The sequence below is a fragment of the Mesocricetus auratus genome, unplaced genomic scaffold (assembly GCF_017639785.1).
Source record: "Mesocricetus auratus isolate SY011 unplaced genomic scaffold, BCM_Maur_2.0 Super-Scaffold_100007, whole genome shotgun sequence".
NCBI lineage: Eukaryota > Metazoa > Chordata > Mammalia > Rodentia > Cricetidae > Mesocricetus > Mesocricetus auratus.
This window is the reverse complement of record NW_024429191.1, coordinates 81802536-81822629: the sequence shown is the minus strand read 5'-3', so window position 1 is coordinate 81822629 and position 20094 is coordinate 81802536. Positions and strand designations below refer to the sequence as shown.

The window sequence follows — 20094 nt, the reverse complement described above, 5'->3', positions numbered from 1 at the left end:
AAGGCTGAGACACCCGCAGAGATGGCCTTTGGGGGCCCACTCAGTCCCATGGCTGCTCCTCTTTTACAGACTTTTCTGGAGAGCCACAAGATAGAATCTGGGACCAGCTCCCCCTTTTTCTCCACTCCTTGTCTAGGCTGAAAAAGCCCTGCTCAGGAGCCAGCAGGGACAGTCCCACCTCCCAGGCCACACAGCACCTTCACATCTAATGCTCACGGCTCAGGGTGGCCTATTCCAGGAAGCACCTGCCAGACTAGCCAGCACCTTCCTGTCCCAAAGCCTGCCTCCCTCAAGGGCTACCTGGTTTGTGATGGATGTTGCCTAATGAGCCACACTTGGAGGTCACCTTGCTCAGGTCCACTGGCTTGTAGACTATTTGCACCTGCAAGTAGGAAAGGGGGGGACAAGACAGAGAATGAAGGGGGTTATGTTACTAGGGGTGTAACACAATGCAAAACCCAAAGGACCACTTGTCAGTGGCTCCCATTAACTACTGAATACATCCCAGTTAGGGAGGAAAATATGCTCCCCAAATCCAGCCAATTCCTGTCCCCCGGGGAAGCTGGGTCCTTACAAAGTAACTATGGGACCTGAACATCTTCAATCCCAGAAACCCAAGAGACTCTCATGGAAAAGCAGGGTGCCTGGTCCTTGTGTGTGACCACGACCTCTATTTAGAAGATATTTAAGTATATAACATAAATCCTTTCTCTGAGGAAAGAGCCATCACAGCGGAGGAAGAGCGGCTGGCCTATGCAGCCTCCAGATGATCTCCTTGGAAAGGACTGAGAAGAGGCGACAAGGACGGGTGTGTTTCATCCAGGGAGCTCCCTCACTCGGTCCTGGACCACCATTTGGCAAACAGGACCCAGGTCAGCGCTATGTCTCAGGGTGAGAGTCACATGGTGTCTGGGCACACAGTCTCCTGTACATGTATTTCATCCTCTAATGAAAAAGCAAAGCGACACCAACAAGGAGGGCAGGCACACAGCGGAAACCACAGGTTTAGTGTCTCAGCAAGCGTGAGTGAGCAGAGACACACAGGGAGGCCTGCTGCCCAGGTGTCCTCCATGTGGCCCAGCAACAATGCCTGCTCTGGGGAATGGCAGTTGCTTCCTGAGTAGACACCCTGAAGAGAAGGCTATCCAGTCTCTCAGAACTGGTTCCAAATCCCATGGGTCTCCTATATAGACCACTGGAGTGGGGTCATTCCAGTGAAGGGGAGTGTCATCTTCTGTCCTGGGAGAGGGGTGAGCTCATGTGTGAGAGTCAGTAAAGCAAGGTGGGCGTTTTACATAGGTCTAAGTGGACAAATCCCTCTCATTTTCATAGATAGCTGTGCTGATGGTGTTGTGTTGTGGAGTGTGTGTGTGTGTGTGTGTGTTTCTTTTTTTGCTAATGGACCTGATGGAAAAGGAGGGCTGTGGCCTTACATGTCAGTGCCAGGGTGTCATCCTGCCCCTGCGGAGGTGGGTGAAGAGCAGATGGTCCCAAGGACTTTCTGCAAACAGAACCAGGGTACATGGGAGCCAGAGACCTCCAAGAAGGGGCAGGAATGCTGCAGGAACCAGAGCCTCCCTTTCTTCCCTCTAGCCCAGGTAGAGTCACCTGAGGGTCGTTACCAGGGTGTGGCAGGGGTAAGAGATGATGGAACCTGGAGTGGCCAGAGGAGAAAGGAATGTACGGGGTGTGGAGGGGAGGACGAGGCCCAGCCACGAGGTGCAGATGGAGCAGCAGCCTGCAACCTCTACCTTAGAGAGAGCCAGCAGCAAGCCAGATATGCAGCCTAGACCAGGGATCCTGCAACCCAAAATCCCAGAGCCCCCACCCTGGAGAGAGCTTTCTCTACAGGTTCATCCTGTAGTCAACAGTGGCCACAGGCCAGGGACAACGCTGTTGGTCAGCCCAGGCTATCGTGTGACTCTACATAAGGTCATTAGGCTACTTCCCAGGCTGACACACATTAGAAAGTTCCCTGACACCCTGGGCACTGGAGCATCATCAGGCAGTCAGCATGTGACCAAACTTGCCCTGCAGAAGCATCCGCCCTCTGTTGTGCACTGGGGCCAGAGCCTTCAGCCCCAGCAGCAAACCAAACCCTAACCAAGCTGGATGCCCCTGCCTTTCCTACCCAGCCACAGCAGGCCTGGGCGGGGACGTCGACATTAAAGGACTCAGGAACAAGGACAGCTATGGGAGTCGTTAGTGACCATCTCTTCTTTCCCACACCCATCTCTTTGTAGGATAGTTTATTGAGTGTACACGGGGAGGGCATCAGACTGGGCAGCAACTACAGTGCAGCCAACAGCTACACCTCTCCTTCTGACGCAAAAAAAAAACAAAACAAAACAAACCCAACAACAGAAACAAGTATGAGGGGTGGCAGGAGCGGCAGGGAGTGGAGGACAGAGGAGACGGCAGACACTGTGAGTAAGCGTGAGAAGCAGTGGCCACAGGGCCAGCACTTGCTGCTCTGGGGCCATGGGTCCAAGAGTCAGAAGGCAGGGCAGGTGCCAGGGCAGGAGGCAGAAGTACATTGCAAGAATAAACCCTGTGGGCCAAAGCACTTTCTGGAAAGAGCCCATTCCAGTGTCCCAGCAGTCACAAGACCGAGCCAGCAGAAACTCTCTCTCAGAGACCCTGGGCCCTCCTGGGACTGACTCGGAGCTAGGGATGAGGGAGCTGGAGGGGAGAAACCCCGAGGCCAGTTTGTGTATCCTGCCCTGTGGGCACAGGTCAGCCTGGAGGACAACTGAGTCCTAAGCCCATCAAGGGAGCCTGAAAACCTCCCCCACACTCACTGGGGATAAGATGGGTGGTGTTTAGAGGAGGACAAACTTAAAACCCTAAGCAGCCTTTCTTTCTCTGGCAAACTGAACACAGGCAATAGCTACCACCCTTGACCTCTCTGTTAGGCTCTTTGCAACAAGAGTCCCTGTATTAGAGGGGGGGGTGGAGCTGGTTTTAAACTTTAACTGAGGCATAGGAATCGAATCGCTTCCTCTCTCGAAGACAGTGACCAGGATGGCTATGACCCTCTCTGCCCTTGACATGGGACAAAGAAGTCCTTAGTGTCCTCTGTCAGATCATATGGACCATCCATCCACAGCAGAACCTGTCCCAGAGATGAGGGAAGAGGTGACAAGTCTGGTCGTGGGTGCCACAGTCTTCAGCCCCATTTCTTTTTCTTTTTCTTTTTTTTTTTTTTGGTTTTTCGAGACAGGGTTTCTCTGTGGCTTTGGAGGCTGTCCTGGAACTCACTCTGTAGACCAGGCTGGTCTCGAACTCACAGAGATCCGCCTGCCTCTGCCTCCCGAGTGCTGGGATTAAAGGCGTGCTCCACCAACGCCCGGCCTTCAGCCCCATTTCTAATAGGCTGTGGGGCTTCTAGGAGCATGGGCACGGTGCTATAGGGACCCAGTTTCTCAGGGAGGGGTCGGTGGGAGCCAATTGCTGTGCTTTTTCTGCTGGACCCTCATTGAACATGGGGAGGGGGTCTGGGGACAGCAAACATAAGTGTGGGGATACAGGAGGCCCTGAGCCTGCGGTGATTTATTCTCTGCAATGTCCCACAAGTACACACTCATGACACTCCTCACAGCGAAGGCTGCAGCACACTGCATGGAGAGTGTGACACAGTACTCACACTGCCGCCGCCCGGGACGTGTTTGATATTGTCCTTTGAGCCACACTTGGACTGGACGTTGCTAAGATCCAGCTTCTTATTAATTATCTGCACCTTTGATAGCCAGAAAAAAGAATGAGTGATGACCACACCCAGAGCATTGACCCCTGCCCTGCGGGCTGCTGGGGAGAACCAGGTCTGAGCCCCACCTCCTCGGGGATGCAAAGAAGCTGCCTGGGAGCTGCCTACTAGACTTGGAGATCGCGAAGTGGGCCTGGAAGAAAACATAACTGGGGCCTGGGGAGGCTACCAGGCTGGGGTGGAGGGACAAGTGTAAACAGGGAGTCCCCTGTGCCGAGTTCCCAGAAGAAAAACAACAAAAACTCACACAGCCCCACCGCACCAGTACAAAGCAACGTATAAGATTCCGCGCCACTGAAGAATTGGAATGTTAAGGTTTCCAGCCAGATTATTTTGAGCTGAGCTGGCAGATGGCTTAGTGAGGGTAAAGACAGTTGCCACCACACTCCCACAAGTCCTCTGACTCCCACATGCACGTACACGTACACACACACACACACACACTCATACATGCAATAAGTAAATACTTTAAATATTTTTCATCTTTTTGCTGGGGAGTATGTTTTGAGACAGGGACTCTCTGTGTAGCCCTGGCTGTGCTGAAACTCACTATGTAGACCAGGCTAGCCTTGAACTTACAGAGATTTGCCTGCCTCTGCTCCCCCCCTCCCCCATGCTGGGATCAAAGGTGTGCACCATCTGATCAGCTTAATTTTAGATAAAAAATTAAACTACCTCCATTTATAATTTATTTTATTGTATTATTAGGAAACCTTTGCTACACTATTGCCAGGTCAGAATACAGTATTTGGGGGTGACCTAAATTCATGTTTTGGGGCTATGGTCACTCAATTTGGCTTCAGAATAAGCTCTCCTTCCCTTTGAGGGACAGCTATGCTCTCACTCATACGAGGAGCCACGGTGCAGCCCTAGGAAGTGCTACAGGCTGATCATAAAACCTTGGAGCACTGAGGAAAGTCTAGACCTAACCCTGACCTAGGATTTGAATATTGGAAATCTGGTTTAAGTGGTTAAAAGGTGTTTTGCTTTGTTTTTCCCTTTGCAGACATTTTTTTTTAGCAATTGGAAAGGGAGTCTTATGTATCCCAGGCTTGTCTCAAGACTCAGTGTGCAGCCAGGGATAGCCTTAAATACCATAGCCTCCCGCCTCTGCTTCCAGAGCTCACAGTCTGCTTCACAGCTTCTAGCCAAATCAGGTAAAATTGCCCCCATAAGTATCCTCACTGAGCTGGGCAGTGGTGGTGCATGCCTTTAATCCCAGCACTCGAGAGGTAGAGGTAGTCGGATCTCTGTGAGTTCAAGGCCAGCCTGGTCTACAGAGTAAGTTCCAGGACAGCCTCCAAAGCCACAGAGAAACCCTGTCTCGAAAAACAAACAAATAAACCAAAAAAAAGTGTCCTCACTGTATGGACTGTTCCTGGGCTACCAAATATTTCCACTAACTCAGTGTTAAGCAGTATTAACAGCCCACTGTGAACATATTTTGGGAAGGAAATGTTCTGTATTGTGGATCATTTTCATAGCATAGACTCCTAGAAATAGGATTTGTAAGCCAAAATGATAAGTGTTCTAGAAACTCTCAAGCTAACCCTCCAAATGGCCTCCTGAAAGGGTGGTTAGTCCTCCCTGGGCCCTCTGCTGACAAAGCCAGTTTGCTGTGCTGCCCGAGCTTGGCTCTCACCCACGAGGTGACTTCCAGGCATGGGCAAGTGCTTCCTGGTTGAGGGCATGGGCTGGCACTAAAAGTTTGGGTGTGAACCCTACTCAAATGCTGGTCTTGGGTAGCTGTGTAGCCCCTCTGTACTTCAGCTTCCCCACCCACAAACTGGGGCTGCTGACAACAGACTTCCCAGAATATGTAGGAGGTGAATGCATCTGCCTCCGGGGTACCCTGAGAGCCGAGCCTTCGCATAGCAACTGCCCATAGATGGCAGCTGCTATTGCTATAGCACCCCCCTACCCTCACCCCCAGATAGAGAGTGAGTGTGTGTGTGGTTTTCTCCCTCCCCCGCCCCCCCCCCCCTTTGGTTTTTGGAGACAGGGTTTCTCTGTGGCTTTGGAGGCTGTCCTGCAACTAGCTCTTGTAGACCAGGCTGTATGAGACCCTGTCTCAAAAACAAAGGAAAACCACACACGCGTTTAATCCCAGCACTCGGGAGGCAGAGACAGGCAGATCTCTGTGAGTTCGAGACCAGCCTGGTCTACAGAGCAAGTTCCAGGACAGCCTCCAAAGCCACAGAGAAACCCTGACTCAAAAAACAAAGACAACAAAAAGAAAACACACACTCAGTTAAAACAAGTAGACATAAATGGATGACGTTACAATAAAGGGGAGGTCAATGAAATAGGCGTTCAGTGCTATTATATTTATTCAGCACTGAGCTTCCTGGAAGCCAATGAAAAAAAGGAAACACGATTGATTACATAACTTCTTATTTGACAAAACAGGTTTTGGAGGAAGGTGGCTGTTGTCTGGATACAAAGAAACCAAATTAGTCAAAGGACATTAAGCAATCACACACGGTCTGTAACACACAGAGACACCCAGCCCCTCTGCTCCCTGGGTGGTTTGTTCTTATTCTAACGCCACAGGAGAGGAAACATGCTTTTGTGGGGTTTGGCACTAGATAGATATTTACAAAGCAGCCTCGAGTTCCTGTTAGCGGCCACATTAAGCCAATGCCCTTCACTGGGGCTCCGATTTACAGGGTATGGAGAAGAGGGCAGTGGTTAGCATTATGAAATGGGAATCAAAGCAACTGTGGCAGTACGGTTCTACTGTACTGGGCTTTGGCTCTGACTAGACACTGGAACTACCCAGAGGGAAAGTAGGACCTTCCCATCTGAGGGCCCTTCTGTGGCCAGGGAGTGGTCCCGAGGACCTGGCTGGGTCCCAGAGACCCCAAAGCTGTTTCAAGTCCTTGATGGGCTTTGTTCTTGTTCTGCTTGGGTTTAGAATTCTCAGGGGATCCCTTCTTGGCCCCAAGCCTCTAGACCAAGGAGCTCCCAGACTGCTGGTGCTGGCACTCACTTGGACAGTGGGCCAGGGCAATGCCCCATTTGGAAAATAACCTCGTGTGGGTAACTAGGCCCACAGAAAGCCTTGCCTTGAAGTCCAAGGTGATCAGCTTGGGGATGGCTGCAGAAAGCCTGCTTGTATCCATTCCAGCCAACCTGTAAAAGGCAATGAAATACCAAGGCCAGGCACTATTAAGGCTGTCCTTTCAACAGTGGCTAGGGACATGGGTCAGTTGGTAGAGGATTTTCCCAGCATGCTTTAAGGGTTTAAGGGTTCAAGCCCTCACACTGTATAAAACTGGATGTGGCAACGTAAGTCTGCAATCTTAGTACTTGGGAGGCAGAGCAACAACAGAAGTTCAAGGCCACCCCCAGCCACATGAAGCCAGCTTGGAACACATGAGTTCCTGTCTTAAAAAAAAAAAAGATGACTTCTTTTCTGTGTCAGTGAATATGTTGTGTCCCACCTCTAAACACACACACACACACACACACACACACACACACACACACACACATTTTAAAAATGCGTATTTTCCGTATGACCAGTGGTAAAGTGAAAAAAGGACGGGCAGACAGAAACAAAGAAATGGACAGAGATGAGAGATAGAAAAAGACCAAGGGACCAGGAAAGAGGACCACTCAGAAAATCACAACACACTCCCAGAGAAGGAAGCAAAAAACTGTGGGTGGTCCAGGAACGAATTCTACAGTTTATAGCGCACCATCGCCATCTTGCGGTCATCTGTAATATAACAACCCTCTGCCCTTGGTGCTTCCAGGCTCTGTCCTGAGTGGGACCTGGAGTGCTCCACCTGCTCGGTTAACCTGACTGCTTCCATGCTTGACCACTAGCCAAAGGCAGGTTAGGAAAGAAGAGAAGTACAACTTTTTGTGTTTTTTTGTTTGTTATTGAGACAGGGTTTCACTATACAGCCCTGACTGTCCTGAAACTCACTCTGTAGAAGACCAGGCTGACCCTTAACTCACAGAAATCCACCTGCCTTTACCTGCTGAGCCATCTCGCTGACTCATTAGTACTAGTGGTATTTAGTTTTTTGAGACAGGCTGGTCTTAACTTGCTATGTAGAGGGAGCTACATAGCTTTGCACTACAGATTCTCCTGCCTCAGCCTACCAAGTGCTGGGGTTATAGGCATGAGTCATCACAATTGGTGTTTAATTATTTTTCTTTAAGGCCTAAATAGATCACTGGGGAAACTTAAACCCTTAACAAGTAGACCTCATGTGAAAGCATTTATCTGTTGATTAATTAATTCTGGACTTACTCAGAAGCCAAGTATGACCTTGAATTCCTGATTTTCCTACCTCTACTTCCTGAGTGCTGGGATTATGGGTGGGAGCCACCATATCCCCCCCCCCCCCACACACAGGGTTTCTCTGTGTAGCTTTGGAAGCTGTCCTGAAACTAGCTCTCCCGAACTCACAGAGATGCACCTGCCTCTGCCTCCCAAGTGCTGGGGTTAAAGGTGTGTGCCACCAACGCCCCAGTGAGCCACCATATCTTAAAACAACAAAACAAGGTGTACTCTCAAGGATCCCAGGCTACAGTTTTGGTGTTAGTGTCAGTATGGGACCGGGGGTCCTGAGCCACACCCCTAGCTTGTCCTGCCATCTCTTACTTTATTATCACCTCCTGTTATTTAATACCTTTGGTCACAAGTGAATTTCTTTTTTTATTTTAGATTTATTTTATTTATCATGTATATAGTGTTCTGCATGTATGTATGCTTGCACAGCAGAAGAGGGCACCAGATCTCATTACAGATGGTTGTGAGCCACCATGTGGTTGCTGGGAATTGAACCTATGACCTCTGGAAGAGCAGCTAGTGCTCTTAACCTCTGAGCCATCTCTCCAACCCACAAGTGAATTTCTATAATTAAAAAAATGAAGGTAGTCCAGGCTGGCCTTGAAGTCACTGTGTAGCTGAGGCTAGTCTTGAATGACCAATTCTTGTTCATCCACCTCCCAAGCGCCACAGTCATGGGTGAGTACTTGGTTTCCTCCTTTCCAAGAACTTGCTGTATTCCATGCTCCGTGAGCAACCACGGGACAGAATGATCTAAGGTGGGCTTCCCAGGGGTCCATTCTCTAGAGCAGCAGTTCTCAAAGAGGGTTGAGACCTCTTTGGGGGTAGAACAAACTTTTCACGGGTCATCTAAGACCACTGGAAAACAGATATTTAATTATACAATTCATAACATAGCAAAATTACAGTTACAAAGTAGCAAGGAAAATAACTTGATGTTTGGGGGTCACCACAACATAAGGAACTGCATTAAAGGGTCACAGCATGAGGAAGGTGGAGAAGCAATGGTCTAGAGGCATGGGCATGAGATGTCACGAACAATAGCTTTTCCTTTTCCTTTCCTTTTAAAATTCTTTTAAGGTAGGGTCTTGATGTAGCCATGCCAGGCCTGGCATTTGCTGCACATACAGCAGGCTGAGCATCCCAAAGGCCGGGATTATAGACATGTTCTATCATGTTCAGCTCCAGTGAATACTTTTTTAAAAAATGTTTTAAATGCTGGTCCTTCATCTTACTGTGAACTGCCCCCTCTCTCCTCTCAACTCTGGATGGGGATGGAGGCCCAGGGCTGGCCCAGCTGTGTCTGAGTCCAAGAGGCAGGTATGGAACCAGCAAATGGGGACAGGCATCCCCTGAGGTTGGGATGGGCTTTAAAAGCCAGGAGGTAAGAACATGGTGGCCTTGGGCCTCAGTCTGGAAACACTCTTGTCCCTCCCTGGGTGGTACTAGGGGCTAGGCAGGCTCCATCCCTGAGGGGTACAATGGGGGTGGGGTGGGCTCCATCCCTGGGGCATACAGTGAGGCTGGGGTAGCAGGCTCCAACCCTGAGGGGTACAATGGGGGTGGGCTCCATCCCTGGGGCATACAGTGTTGGTGGGGTAGCAGGCTCCAACCCTGAGGGGTACAATGGGGGTGGGCTCCATCCCTGGGGCATACAGTGTTGGTGGGGTAGACAACAGCATCAAACATTGAAAAGAACTTCCAAGTGGCTGCGACTCTTGTCTCCCAGTTCCACACTCTTTCTCTGTGCTCTCTGGTGAGGCTCTCTGACTGGCTGCGTTTTCCTTTAACACCACCTCACTGTGGGGTCTTGTGGCAAAATCATGTTCATAGCAGTAAATCATGGAAGCCCAGGAAAAAGCTCATAGCAGAAAGAAAGACATGTTTTACATGTTTTCTAATCAACAATCTTGGTGTGGAGCCCAGGCTAGGCCTCCTGCCTCAGCCTCTCAGGTGCTAGGATTGCAAACACACCTTTAATCCCAGCACTCAGGAGGCAGAGGCAGGCAGATCTCTGTGAATTCCAGGCCAGCCTGATATACAGAGCTACACAGAGAAAGCCTGTCTCGAAAAGCAAACAAAAATATTTATTATTTTTATATTTATATAATAATAATAAAGACAGGGTCTCATATAACCCAGGCCATGCTTGAATTCTTTAAGTAGTGGAACTGGACCTTAAACTTCTCATCTTCCTGCTTCCTCTGGAGTTCTGGGATTTACTGTTTGCACTCTACTGTGGAGTGTTTATCCGGTGCTGTGGACTGAACCCAGGGCCTCATGCATGCTAGGCAAGCACTCTATTCATGGGGCCACATCTCTGGTCCTATTCTTCAGACTCTTAGAATTTTGCCCTTTCATGGCCAATAATTATTTTGAGATAGGGTCTCATTAAGCAAACGTTTCAGGGACCCAAATGTCAGCTCAGCTCAGCTCTCTGGACCGTTTGTCAGCAGGTGTTACAGGCCTCGGGCACCAACCCGGAATAAATGACTTGCCATTGTGCTGCTCTTTGCTTGCAGGGCTGAGGGCTTGTTCAGACAATCCTCCTGCCCTCATAGAATGTGAGGGAGGCCGTTCCTTGACTCTGTCACTCCCCATGCTGTCACCCTGAAGTCCCAGGGCAAGTCACTTTGTTTCTTCTACCCCACTGCGGATATGGGCAAATCCTCACAACCCAGCACAGCTCCTGAGATGCCAGCCAACCCCTTTCCTTCTAGAACATTGCAGAATGCTGTACTCCCCGTCCAGGCCAGTTCCTCGTGCTCATTGGAAAGAACTGCCCAGCCTGGCAAGCCACCCCACAATGGGCAGGGGCTGACAAGACAGCCACCCTCCACCCACACTGCAGGCTCCGCCGAGTCTCTGATGACACCCAGCAGCTCTGTTCCGCGAAGACTCACTGCCCGTAATCTCTCATGGGATGCAGAGTTCCTTTCAGTTACCACATATCAGGGTGTTCCAGGCTACTTAAACAGGGGAGTTCAGGGGGAACTTCCCAGGGGGAAGAGAGAGACGAGGGGAGGGTGTTCTAGGCTGAAGGTGACCCCACAGATCAGGGCAAGGAAAATCCGGAGGTTCCCAGGGGGTAGTCAGCAGAGGTGAGGGTAAGAGGCCCAGTTTGGGGTTGGCAGAGTCAGAGACCCCTGGACACAGTGCTGGAGGAGCCGCCGTCCAGGACCAGAACCAACGGCAAGGAAGGAGGGGTACAAACAGGAAAGGGGCAGAATGGACAGGAGCCTGGCAGCCGCCGACACTGGAGTGGCATCTGGCATGGTGGAAAGAGAGGCTGTGTCTGCCTCAGAGTCTCTGGGTTGCGGGTACTGTGTGCTATGTGTCCCCCAAAGGCCCTGATGGGTCTGCCTCCTAGTCTGGGTACTTCAGCTGGGAAAGAAAGTGGGAGAATCATGGCGTCAGGGTACTTCGTAGACTCTGGGCAGCCCTAAGTCCTGACACCCAGGGCAGTGATGATCACAGGGGTCCTGAGATGCAGCTTCCAGGAGCTCACGTGCTTTTGTTTTGACATTTTTAATCTGCCGTGCACGCGTGTGTGCACACGCATCAGAGGATGACCCGCAGGAGTCGGTTCTCTCTCCACCCATGTGGGCTCTGGGATCAGACTCCATCATCAGGCTTGATGGCATGAACTCTCCCCTCTGACCCGCCTTGCTGGCCCTTGCAGTCATCTTTGAGAAGTGAATGAGGACCAGAATGAGGACCGGAAGTCTGGAGCCCATGAAGTCAAAGGACAGATGGCAGCTGTGGTGCTGACCAGTCTCCGTGGCTTCCAAGTCACTCTGCTGACTGAGTCATGGGGGTCCCGAGAACTTTTCTTTCTATAAACCACACATAAAGCCACAATGGTGACGCCCGGGATCTTTAAGGGAACCGGAGCTGCTGCTGCAGAGAGAGGACGCTTTTTTCACCTCCCTCCAGCATCCCCAGCAATGCAGTAAGTGAGCGCCAAATAAGCGGCCAGCATCCTTTCCTCCACAAGCGGGGCCTTTGCACAGGCCTGGCTCAGGCAGGGGTGGGAGCAGCGCTCAGTGGCTGCCTGTGACCAAGGCGTTCTGAACACATATCCTCTTCTGCCCGCTGATCTCTTCCCTGGGAGGATACAGTTCCACACCCATGCTTCATCCTGTCGGGGGGGGGGGGGGTGTAGGCAGCTGGTGGCTACCAGTCCTCCAGGGCTTGGGCCTGGGCCCAGGAAGATGCTGATTGGACACCACGTCTCTGTTGCTACAAGAAGTCACTGAGACCTTGTTGTTCAATTTCCTCAGAGTGAGCAAGTGGCTTTGTGGATTTTTCCCTCTTCCTCTTCCTCTTCCTTCTCCTCCTTTTCCTCTTCTTCTTTGAGGCAGGGTTTCACATACAGCCCTGGCTAGCCTGGAGATCACTGTATAGCCCAGGCTGGACTAGAATTCACAGATCTACCTGACCCTGTCTCCTGAGTGCTAGGTTGGAGAAAAGAAGACAGACCTGTTTCCTTTGACCCACATGACATACAAACCACACTGTGCAGAGCCAATAGGAGGGCCGAAGGCTTCCCCACAACAAAACACAGGGCTTCAGGGAAGGTGCCCTTGGGGGTCATAGCCAACTTCTCTCCAGCGACTAGCCCCAAGCAAATTCAGCAGCGGGGAGAGTGTCCGCTTTGCTGATGAGGGCACTGGCCCTCAGCACCTCAGAGGGCGTGTTGCCCCAGTCTGACGATGCCCAGAAGACAAGCACACAGGTCCACACCCCTCATTGGCCTCCCTTTACCCCAGTGCCGGGTGGGGAGGGGACATACTATGCTTTCCCCATTTATATGCTGACACCCTAACTTCTAAATGACTTGTGTTTGAGATAAGGTCTTTAGAGCAATGACTGTTGAAATGAGTCAGGAGAGTGACCCTAATCCCACAGGGCTAACGTCTTCATAAAATGAGACTTGGACTGGAGTGAGACATCCGGGGTGCACAGGGGAGGGACTCAGGACAAACTCATTGGGTGTGTGTTGGGGGAATCAGGCCTGCAGACACTCACATACTCTCTCAGTTACATATTCTAGAACCCTGAGGACATGTCAGTCAACCTGAGCAACGCTCAGATGGAAAGCAAGGAAGGGGGTGCCTCCGGACCTAGAAATTTCACGAAAGCCATAGAATCTCAAATTTCCCCAGAACCGAGGGAGAAAGCCAGGCCCAACCTGGGCGGTACCCAGTGAAATCTATTGTCCGATCAGAAAGGCTAAAGGGAGGACAGGAGGAGCCAGTGCTTTGGTGGTCTGTGTGCTCTGGGGGAGCAGAAGCCAAGTCTGTCTTGAGGCCCGCCTGGGCTCGTTTGGAGGCTGCACCTTGACCCGACCGCATGACTGGCCACGCCCTTACCTTCCCACCTCCTGGCTGGTGTTTCAGATTCTCGGTGGAGCCAATCTTGGACTTGACATTCTTCAGGTCTGGCATGGGCACAGGGGCAGTCTGCAGGCGGCTCTTACTGGCAGATGGCGACTTAGGGGGAGTGCGAACCACTGCTACCTTCTTGGGCTCCCGGGTGGGTGGCGTTGGCAGGGATGGGGTGCGGGAGCGACTGCCAGGGGTCCCAGGGGAGCCGGGGCTGCTGTAGCCGCTGCGTTCTCCGGATTTTGGTGTTTCGCCTGGAAGGTGGGGAGAGAGGAAGGAGTTGAGGCCAGGTGGATGCGGGGTCTGCAAAGTCCCTGAGGCCACTGCACTGGGGGCCCCCTACCTCGAGGATCCAGAGGGAGCTCTGAGAGAGGCCCATCTGTGGAGAAGCATCTGCTCCCGCCCTGTCACTTGGATACGGTGAGCACTATTTCCCACTAAAGCAACGTTATTCTCATCTGTGCTCCAACACATGGTACGTCCTCTCAGGGAAGGCCTAACTATCCCCAAGCTCCCAAGTGTCCTGAAGTCAGGAGATGCATTCTACGTCACTGAGCTGAGGCCTGGCCTTGGAAAAGGAAGTGATTGGGTGCCGTTCCACAGACACACTGCTACCTGTCCTTCCTTAACTGAGGCAATGCAACGGTTGGGATCCTCCTGACCCTTCCCCCACAGTGGAGGTCTGAGGCTGTCGGGCACATCCAGGGCCCCTCAAACTGTAGGGCTGCAGAACAAGGTACGAACCACCTGCCCAGAGCTTTCCACACAAGCCCCACCCCCCCCCACTGCTGAATCCCACCTTGCTGTTCCACACACCTCTCCCAATGCCATCGGTGGCCAGGAAGGCTGCCCGGACTTCTCGGCAGGCTCTGGCCACCCTCCTCCCTGCGTCCTTCACCCACACACTTCTCTCAGAATAGTCAGGGCGCCTCAGACACACCTAGAGTTCATCAAGCCACCACACCCCTGGGCTTTTTGTTTCGTGTTTGAAAACCTCTTAGTGGGAGGTGGGACTTGGGATATGCAAAGTTTTGGGCTCCCACCCAGATCTGATAGAGGCCTGCAAAACTGGCCTTTCTCAGCCTACAGCGAGGAGAAGCACCATAGCAAACGTACTTACTGCTGCCAATCTCCGCCTAAACACCAGCGCTCAGTCTCCAGTTCCAAGTCTTAGGAACCCCTAAAGCCATCAAGTTCTGTGATATGCGAGGCCACCGACACTATGGGCTTAGCTCTGCCTCCATGTCTCCAGGGACACAGGATGGTGGTGGCTTATGTTCTTTTCCTGACACTTGGGAAGTAACCTGGGGGTGAGCCAGTGACCCCATTATACCCATGTCCTCATCTGAAAGGTGCAGGAGATCAGAGCCCTCAAGACCTTATTTTGAGAAGGACATATAGGGGTGGAGAGGTGGCTCAGCAGTTAAGAGCACTGGCTGTTCCTCCAGAGGACTCAGGTTCTATTCCTGGGACCCACATGGTGGCTCACATCTGTCTGTAACATGTCCGCGTGAAATACCATTTCTTTTCTTTTAATGATTTATTTGTTTTTACTCCATGTACATTGGTTTGCCTGTTACAGACAGTTGTGGGCTGCCATGTGGGTGCTGAGAATTGAACCCGGGTCTTCTGGGAAGAGCAGCCGGGTGTTCTTAACCACTGAGTCATCACCCAGCCCTGGAACACCATTTGTAACAAAAAAGTCAGCCCATGTCTCCAGGCACAGAGTTCCCCATCCCATAAAGAGCCCCAGTTCCTGAAGTAAACGCAAACAACACAACGGAATGTGAGTCCACAGATGCCCACAGTACAAACCACACTTGAGAAGAAAAGTGTACATGATCTTTCCAGTCTGGGCCTCTCTGGGGTAGCCTGGGCTGGAAGCAGCAGGCCCTCCCAGCACAGGGGCGGAACACACTAAGAGGGTCTGCCCACCCAGGGTCCACTACCCAGAATTACCTCTCTCAGACTTTGCCCCTGCAGGGGGTAGTTTTCTCTGCACTTGCTTGGGAGCTTAAAAAGAAAAATCCACAGACAGCCTCATTATAATCAGGCTTACAGTTGTCTCTGTGAGTACTTCAGGTGGCAGCGTCTGGCTGGTCCACCTAGCATAAGAGACAGAAGCAGGAACAGGTGCGGGGACCAGTGAGGAAGACGTAGCCATCAACATGGAGCCACCTAAGGACAGGTGAGATCCGAGGAGCAAGGGGAGCACTTGCTTCAAGCCTCTGTGTGAGTGGGGCCAGCACAGTACTGAGGGAGATGTGCCAGATGCGTCATGAATGCTACTAGATCATCAGCGAACAAGAAACACACCAGACACACAGTTACTTAGTGAAAACGCAGCCCAGCCAGCCGGCAGGCAGCACCCTTTACAACGCCAGGCAGAGGCATGCAGCAGGCCATAGGTGCCACCACAGGCCAGGTGAGCAAGGACACCAAGAGCCAGGCCAGACACCACAGTTCTCCTGGGCACCACTAGGGAGCAAATGCATGCCAGACAACAGTCACATGGCATCTAAGTCCCTTCTGGAGCAGGTCCTCAGGGTTTCTGCTGTTGGTATCTCTACTGGACCTGAAACAGCCATAGCCTGACCAGGATCTCAATGCCAACTGGATTTTATTTACAGGAGGCCGGAGTAATGACCACAGCGTGCAACTGCTCAGCTAAAACCCTTTAGTTTTGCTAGAAGATTCCTAACATCGCAGTTGCAAGGTTGATTTGCCAGAGATCCCTCATGATATCCTGCCCAGGCTACTGCTCCTCCAAAGAGACAGGGAACCTGAAAACACCTCACGCTGGGCTGCCTCCCCAGAGCCATAGATTAGGGTGAGTGCACCTTCCCTGCCACTCATGAGCCATGTGATTGGATTTTTGTCAGTTTCTTTTTTCTTTCGAGACAAGGTTTCTCTGAGGCTTTGGAGGCTGTCCTGGAACTAGCTCTTATAGACCAGGCAGGTCTCGAACTCACAAAGATCTGCCTGCCTCTGCCTCCAGAGTGCAGGGATTAAAGGCGTGCACCACCAACACCCGGCGTTCATCATCATGCTTTCAAAATGAGCAAGATTTCTTCATTGATTAAAGGTTCATTATCTACCTCAGACAATTGTCAAAGGACTAAAAAGAAGACAAACGCTCCCATGCTCAACAAACTGCAAGGTGTTAGTCAGTGCCAGGAGTTACTGACTGTCGGTGGTCGCCTGAGGCAGGGGTCACACCTTCTGGAAGCTTCTGGATCAACACTCCAGAGAGCGCTCTCACCTGAGCCAGGAGGGGTCTTTGGGCTGGGTGTGGTCTTGGCTGGGATCCTGGTGGCGTTGGATGTGCCTTTCTGGCCTGGGGGGGCTGCTCCCCGAGGTGTAGCAATCTTCGTTCCGGTTTTACCATCGGCCCCCTGTAAACCGAATCAAGGTAAGAGGTTTTCACTGGGAAATATGATCATCACCAAGGAAAGGGTCAACCCCACCCTCCCACCTTGACTGGAAGAAGGTGAAGGAGGGTCTTGTACGGTCTTGAGGGTCTGTAGGGCACACAGCCCCCCAGTTCCCCCGCACATCAAGTATCAGGTTCCTACTTCCTCTTAGATGAATTGCGAGCTAGTCTATGTCATAAAAGTAGTGCTTGGAGCAAGATCAGGGCCAGAGTAGATCAACAGGCTGGCCCAGGAAGACCATGACTTGGGGACACGCCTTTCCAGACTGCACTATGGATGTGGCTGATGGAGGATGGGTTCACCAGAGACCCTCGAAGACACTTGCACTTCAGCCTCCAACAGAAGCCTCCACAGCCAAGCCATGCCTTCTCTCTCCATGGCCCTGGGGTCTCCATGACTCCTTAGATGTGTGCTAAGGGCTGGGAGCCAGAGGTGGAGCAGACACAATTAGCTGATTGTGAGTGACTACAGGTCTGGTGTCAGTAGTGACTCGTAGACGTGCATGAACTTCACAGAGAAACCACGTGCACCAGACCCTGGAGGAAGGTAGGAGAGCAGGAGCTGTTGGGATGGGTGCAGCTGGAGGCCATACCACCCAGCTGGGGGCATGGCCAGTCACCATAGGAACTCTAGAGGGAGCTGAGGCTTTTTTTTTTTTTTTTTTTTGGTTTTTCTGGGACAGGGTTTCTCTGTGGCTTTGGAGGCTGTCCTGGAACTAGCTCTTGTAGACCAGACTTGGTTTTGAACTCACAGAGATCCACCTGCCTCTGCCTCCCAAGTGCTGGAATTAAAGGCGTATGCCACCTCCCAGCGAGGCTTTTCTTGATCATTTTAAAATTAGTTAATTAATTAATTAATTAACTTTGGTTTTTGGAGACAGGGTTTTACTATATAACAACAGCCTTGGCTGTCCTGGAACTTGATCTATAGATCTGGCCTCGAACTCAGAGAGCAACCTGCCTCTGCCTCTCGAGAGCTGGAATTAAAGGTGTGTGCCCCACTTGGGTATTTTTGTTTATTTTTTGAAGAGTCATTCTATGTAAAATTGCATTGATCCCCTACCTCTTATTCCTGGGTGCTGAAATGATAAGCATCACCACACATGGCTTCTTTTTTTTTTTTTAATGGAGATTCACTCTATAGCCCAGGCTAGCCTGAAGCTCACTCTATAGCTCACGCAAGCCTCAGATTTACAAGAATCTTCCTTAGTGTTGTTAGGGTTGGTTACAGGCATCAGGTACCACGATCAACTTAGAGCCCTGGTTTTCAAACTGGGGTCCCCTGCTTATCTTGGGGACTACTGTTTCGAGGGGAGAGGGAGGCAGGAAGCATAGGCTCTAGTCCCCAGTTCCCTCCCTGTCTCTTATTCAACCATCTAGTGCTGCCTGTGAATTTAGGTGAAGAAAGAAAGCATTTGAATAGCACGGTACAGCAGCCTGCGCCTCACCGAAGGTTAGTTCCTTACCTTGAGTTTCATCTGCTTTGTTCCAGGACTGCCATTTCGGGGTGTGACAGAAGAGACGTGTTTAGGAGAGGTGGCTGGCTCGGGGCACACCGCAGGGCTGGAGGGTTTGATCAAAGGGTCTGAGCTACCAGGACTGGGGCGTGTGGGGCTAAGGCAGGGCCTATTGCTCAAGGTTTTAGCACAGGAAGGTGTGGATGTCTTAAACATAAACATAAATAAAATCAAAATAAAAGTCAGCAATGGGGGAGGGAAACAAACTGAAAAACAGGACAAAAAAAAAAAACAACCTAAACATAAAGAAGGCATATTACAGCTCAAAGCAGTCCTCTCCACTGCCCTTCCAGGAAGAAAGGACAGCACTGTCACCTATCAGCCACACACGTGCCACACAGCTGACATGGGATGGACATAATAAAAGTCACATAGTTTTTGTTTTTCAAGACAGGGTTTCTCTGTGTAGCCCTGGTTGTCCTGGAACTTGCTTTGTAGACCAGGCTGGCCTTGAATTTACAGAGATCCACCTGCCTCTGCTTCTGAGTGCTGGGATTAAAGGTGTGCACGCACCACCACTCTCTGGCATATAGCGTTGAACTTCTAAAAGAGTTGCTGGACATCAATAGACGTTCTGGTACATCCTTTCTCTAGAACCTGGACCTTGTTGTGCCTCCTACTTGGAGAATGCTGGCTTAAAAGGGCTTCCCTCTTGGTAAGTGCATAGAGACCATCAGAAAAAAGACAACAAGATTTTCTCAAGAAAGAGCGCCAATGTGGCATGGGTCAGAGGCATTCCATTTTTGGCTCAACCTCAGGGGGTGCACCCATCGGGGCTCACTGACACCCACCTTTTCTTTCCACCATGCCAACAGAATCCTAATCCTTCAAGGAGGATTGTGCCAGAGTCAACAAAAAGCTTCTGTCTGATGTCACTGAGGACACACCCACAGGCACACGCACAAACATGCACGCACACACACAAACATGCACGCACATGCACAAACATGCACACATGTGCACACACACACGAATGCACATATGCACAAGCACATGAATACACATACACATTTTCTTTCTTATTAAACAAAGACTTGAATAAAACTAATCTTAATGCTACCTAGAGGGCTTCGATCTGTCCAAAGTTAACACCAGAACACACTCCACCTCAGGAAATAAGTGTCTATGTGGCTGGATGTTCTCCAAGAAGGACTGGTTCCTTGAACCAGGGCACCTCAGGGCTGAAGGCTGACACTCACGGTTGCCTCTGGGGACTCTCAATAGGGTGGCACTGGTAAGGCAGGGCGTGAGACCAGACCTTTGGGGAGAAAGAACTGAGAGGCCAAGTGTGGGGTGCTCTGGAGTCCTGACTGAAGACTCTACCATGCTCTTCTGGTGTGTTACCTCACGCCCTCACGGAAGGGGCCGGGGACAAGTCTGTGTCTCCAGTGTCAGGAGGAGAGCTCAAGGGACAGCTACTTTGGGGCTGCTTTCACAGGGGAACACTAGAGTGAGTACTGGGACCCCTTGTTCCTTAGCTGGATAAGACCTACGTAGGGGGCATTCTCTACCCAGCGTAGATCTGTAGTAGGTTTAGCCCCATGCTACGGTGTGAGCCAATCCAGGGCAGGGACTGGGCTGAATGAGCACACAAATGCACACTCGTGCAAGCACGAGGCCAGAACTCCCTGCCCCTCTCTCTAGAGTGAAATGAGCATCTTGACTGACAAGCAGTTATCATT

The 20094-nt window shown here is 51.1% G+C and overlaps 1 protein-coding gene across 21 annotated transcripts in view; it reads right to left on the bottom strand.

Annotated features, from left to right (window-relative positions):
• The window catches only part of Mapt (microtubule associated protein tau), a 96577-nt gene that overhangs the window by 8900 nt on the left and 67583 nt on the right, over positions 1–20094 (bottom strand). For 7 of the 21 annotated variants that reach the window (XM_040749865.1, XM_040749876.1, XM_040749868.1 and 4 more), the window contains 6 exons: positions 18362–18559; positions 16725–16857; positions 15422–15475; positions 13451–13716; positions 3647–3739; positions 301–382 (listed from right to left, as the gene is read on the bottom strand). In XM_040749865.1, the coding sequence (XP_040605799.1) occupies positions 301–382; positions 3647–3739; positions 13451–13716; positions 15422–15475; positions 16725–16857; positions 18362–18559 (826 nt within the window). The remainder of the gene's footprint in view (positions 1–300; positions 383–3646; positions 3740–13450; positions 13717–15421; positions 15476–16724; positions 16858–18361; positions 18560–20094) is intronic. The other 14 variants (XM_040749875.1, XM_040749881.1, XM_040749886.1 and 11 more) reach the window with 5 other exon arrangements.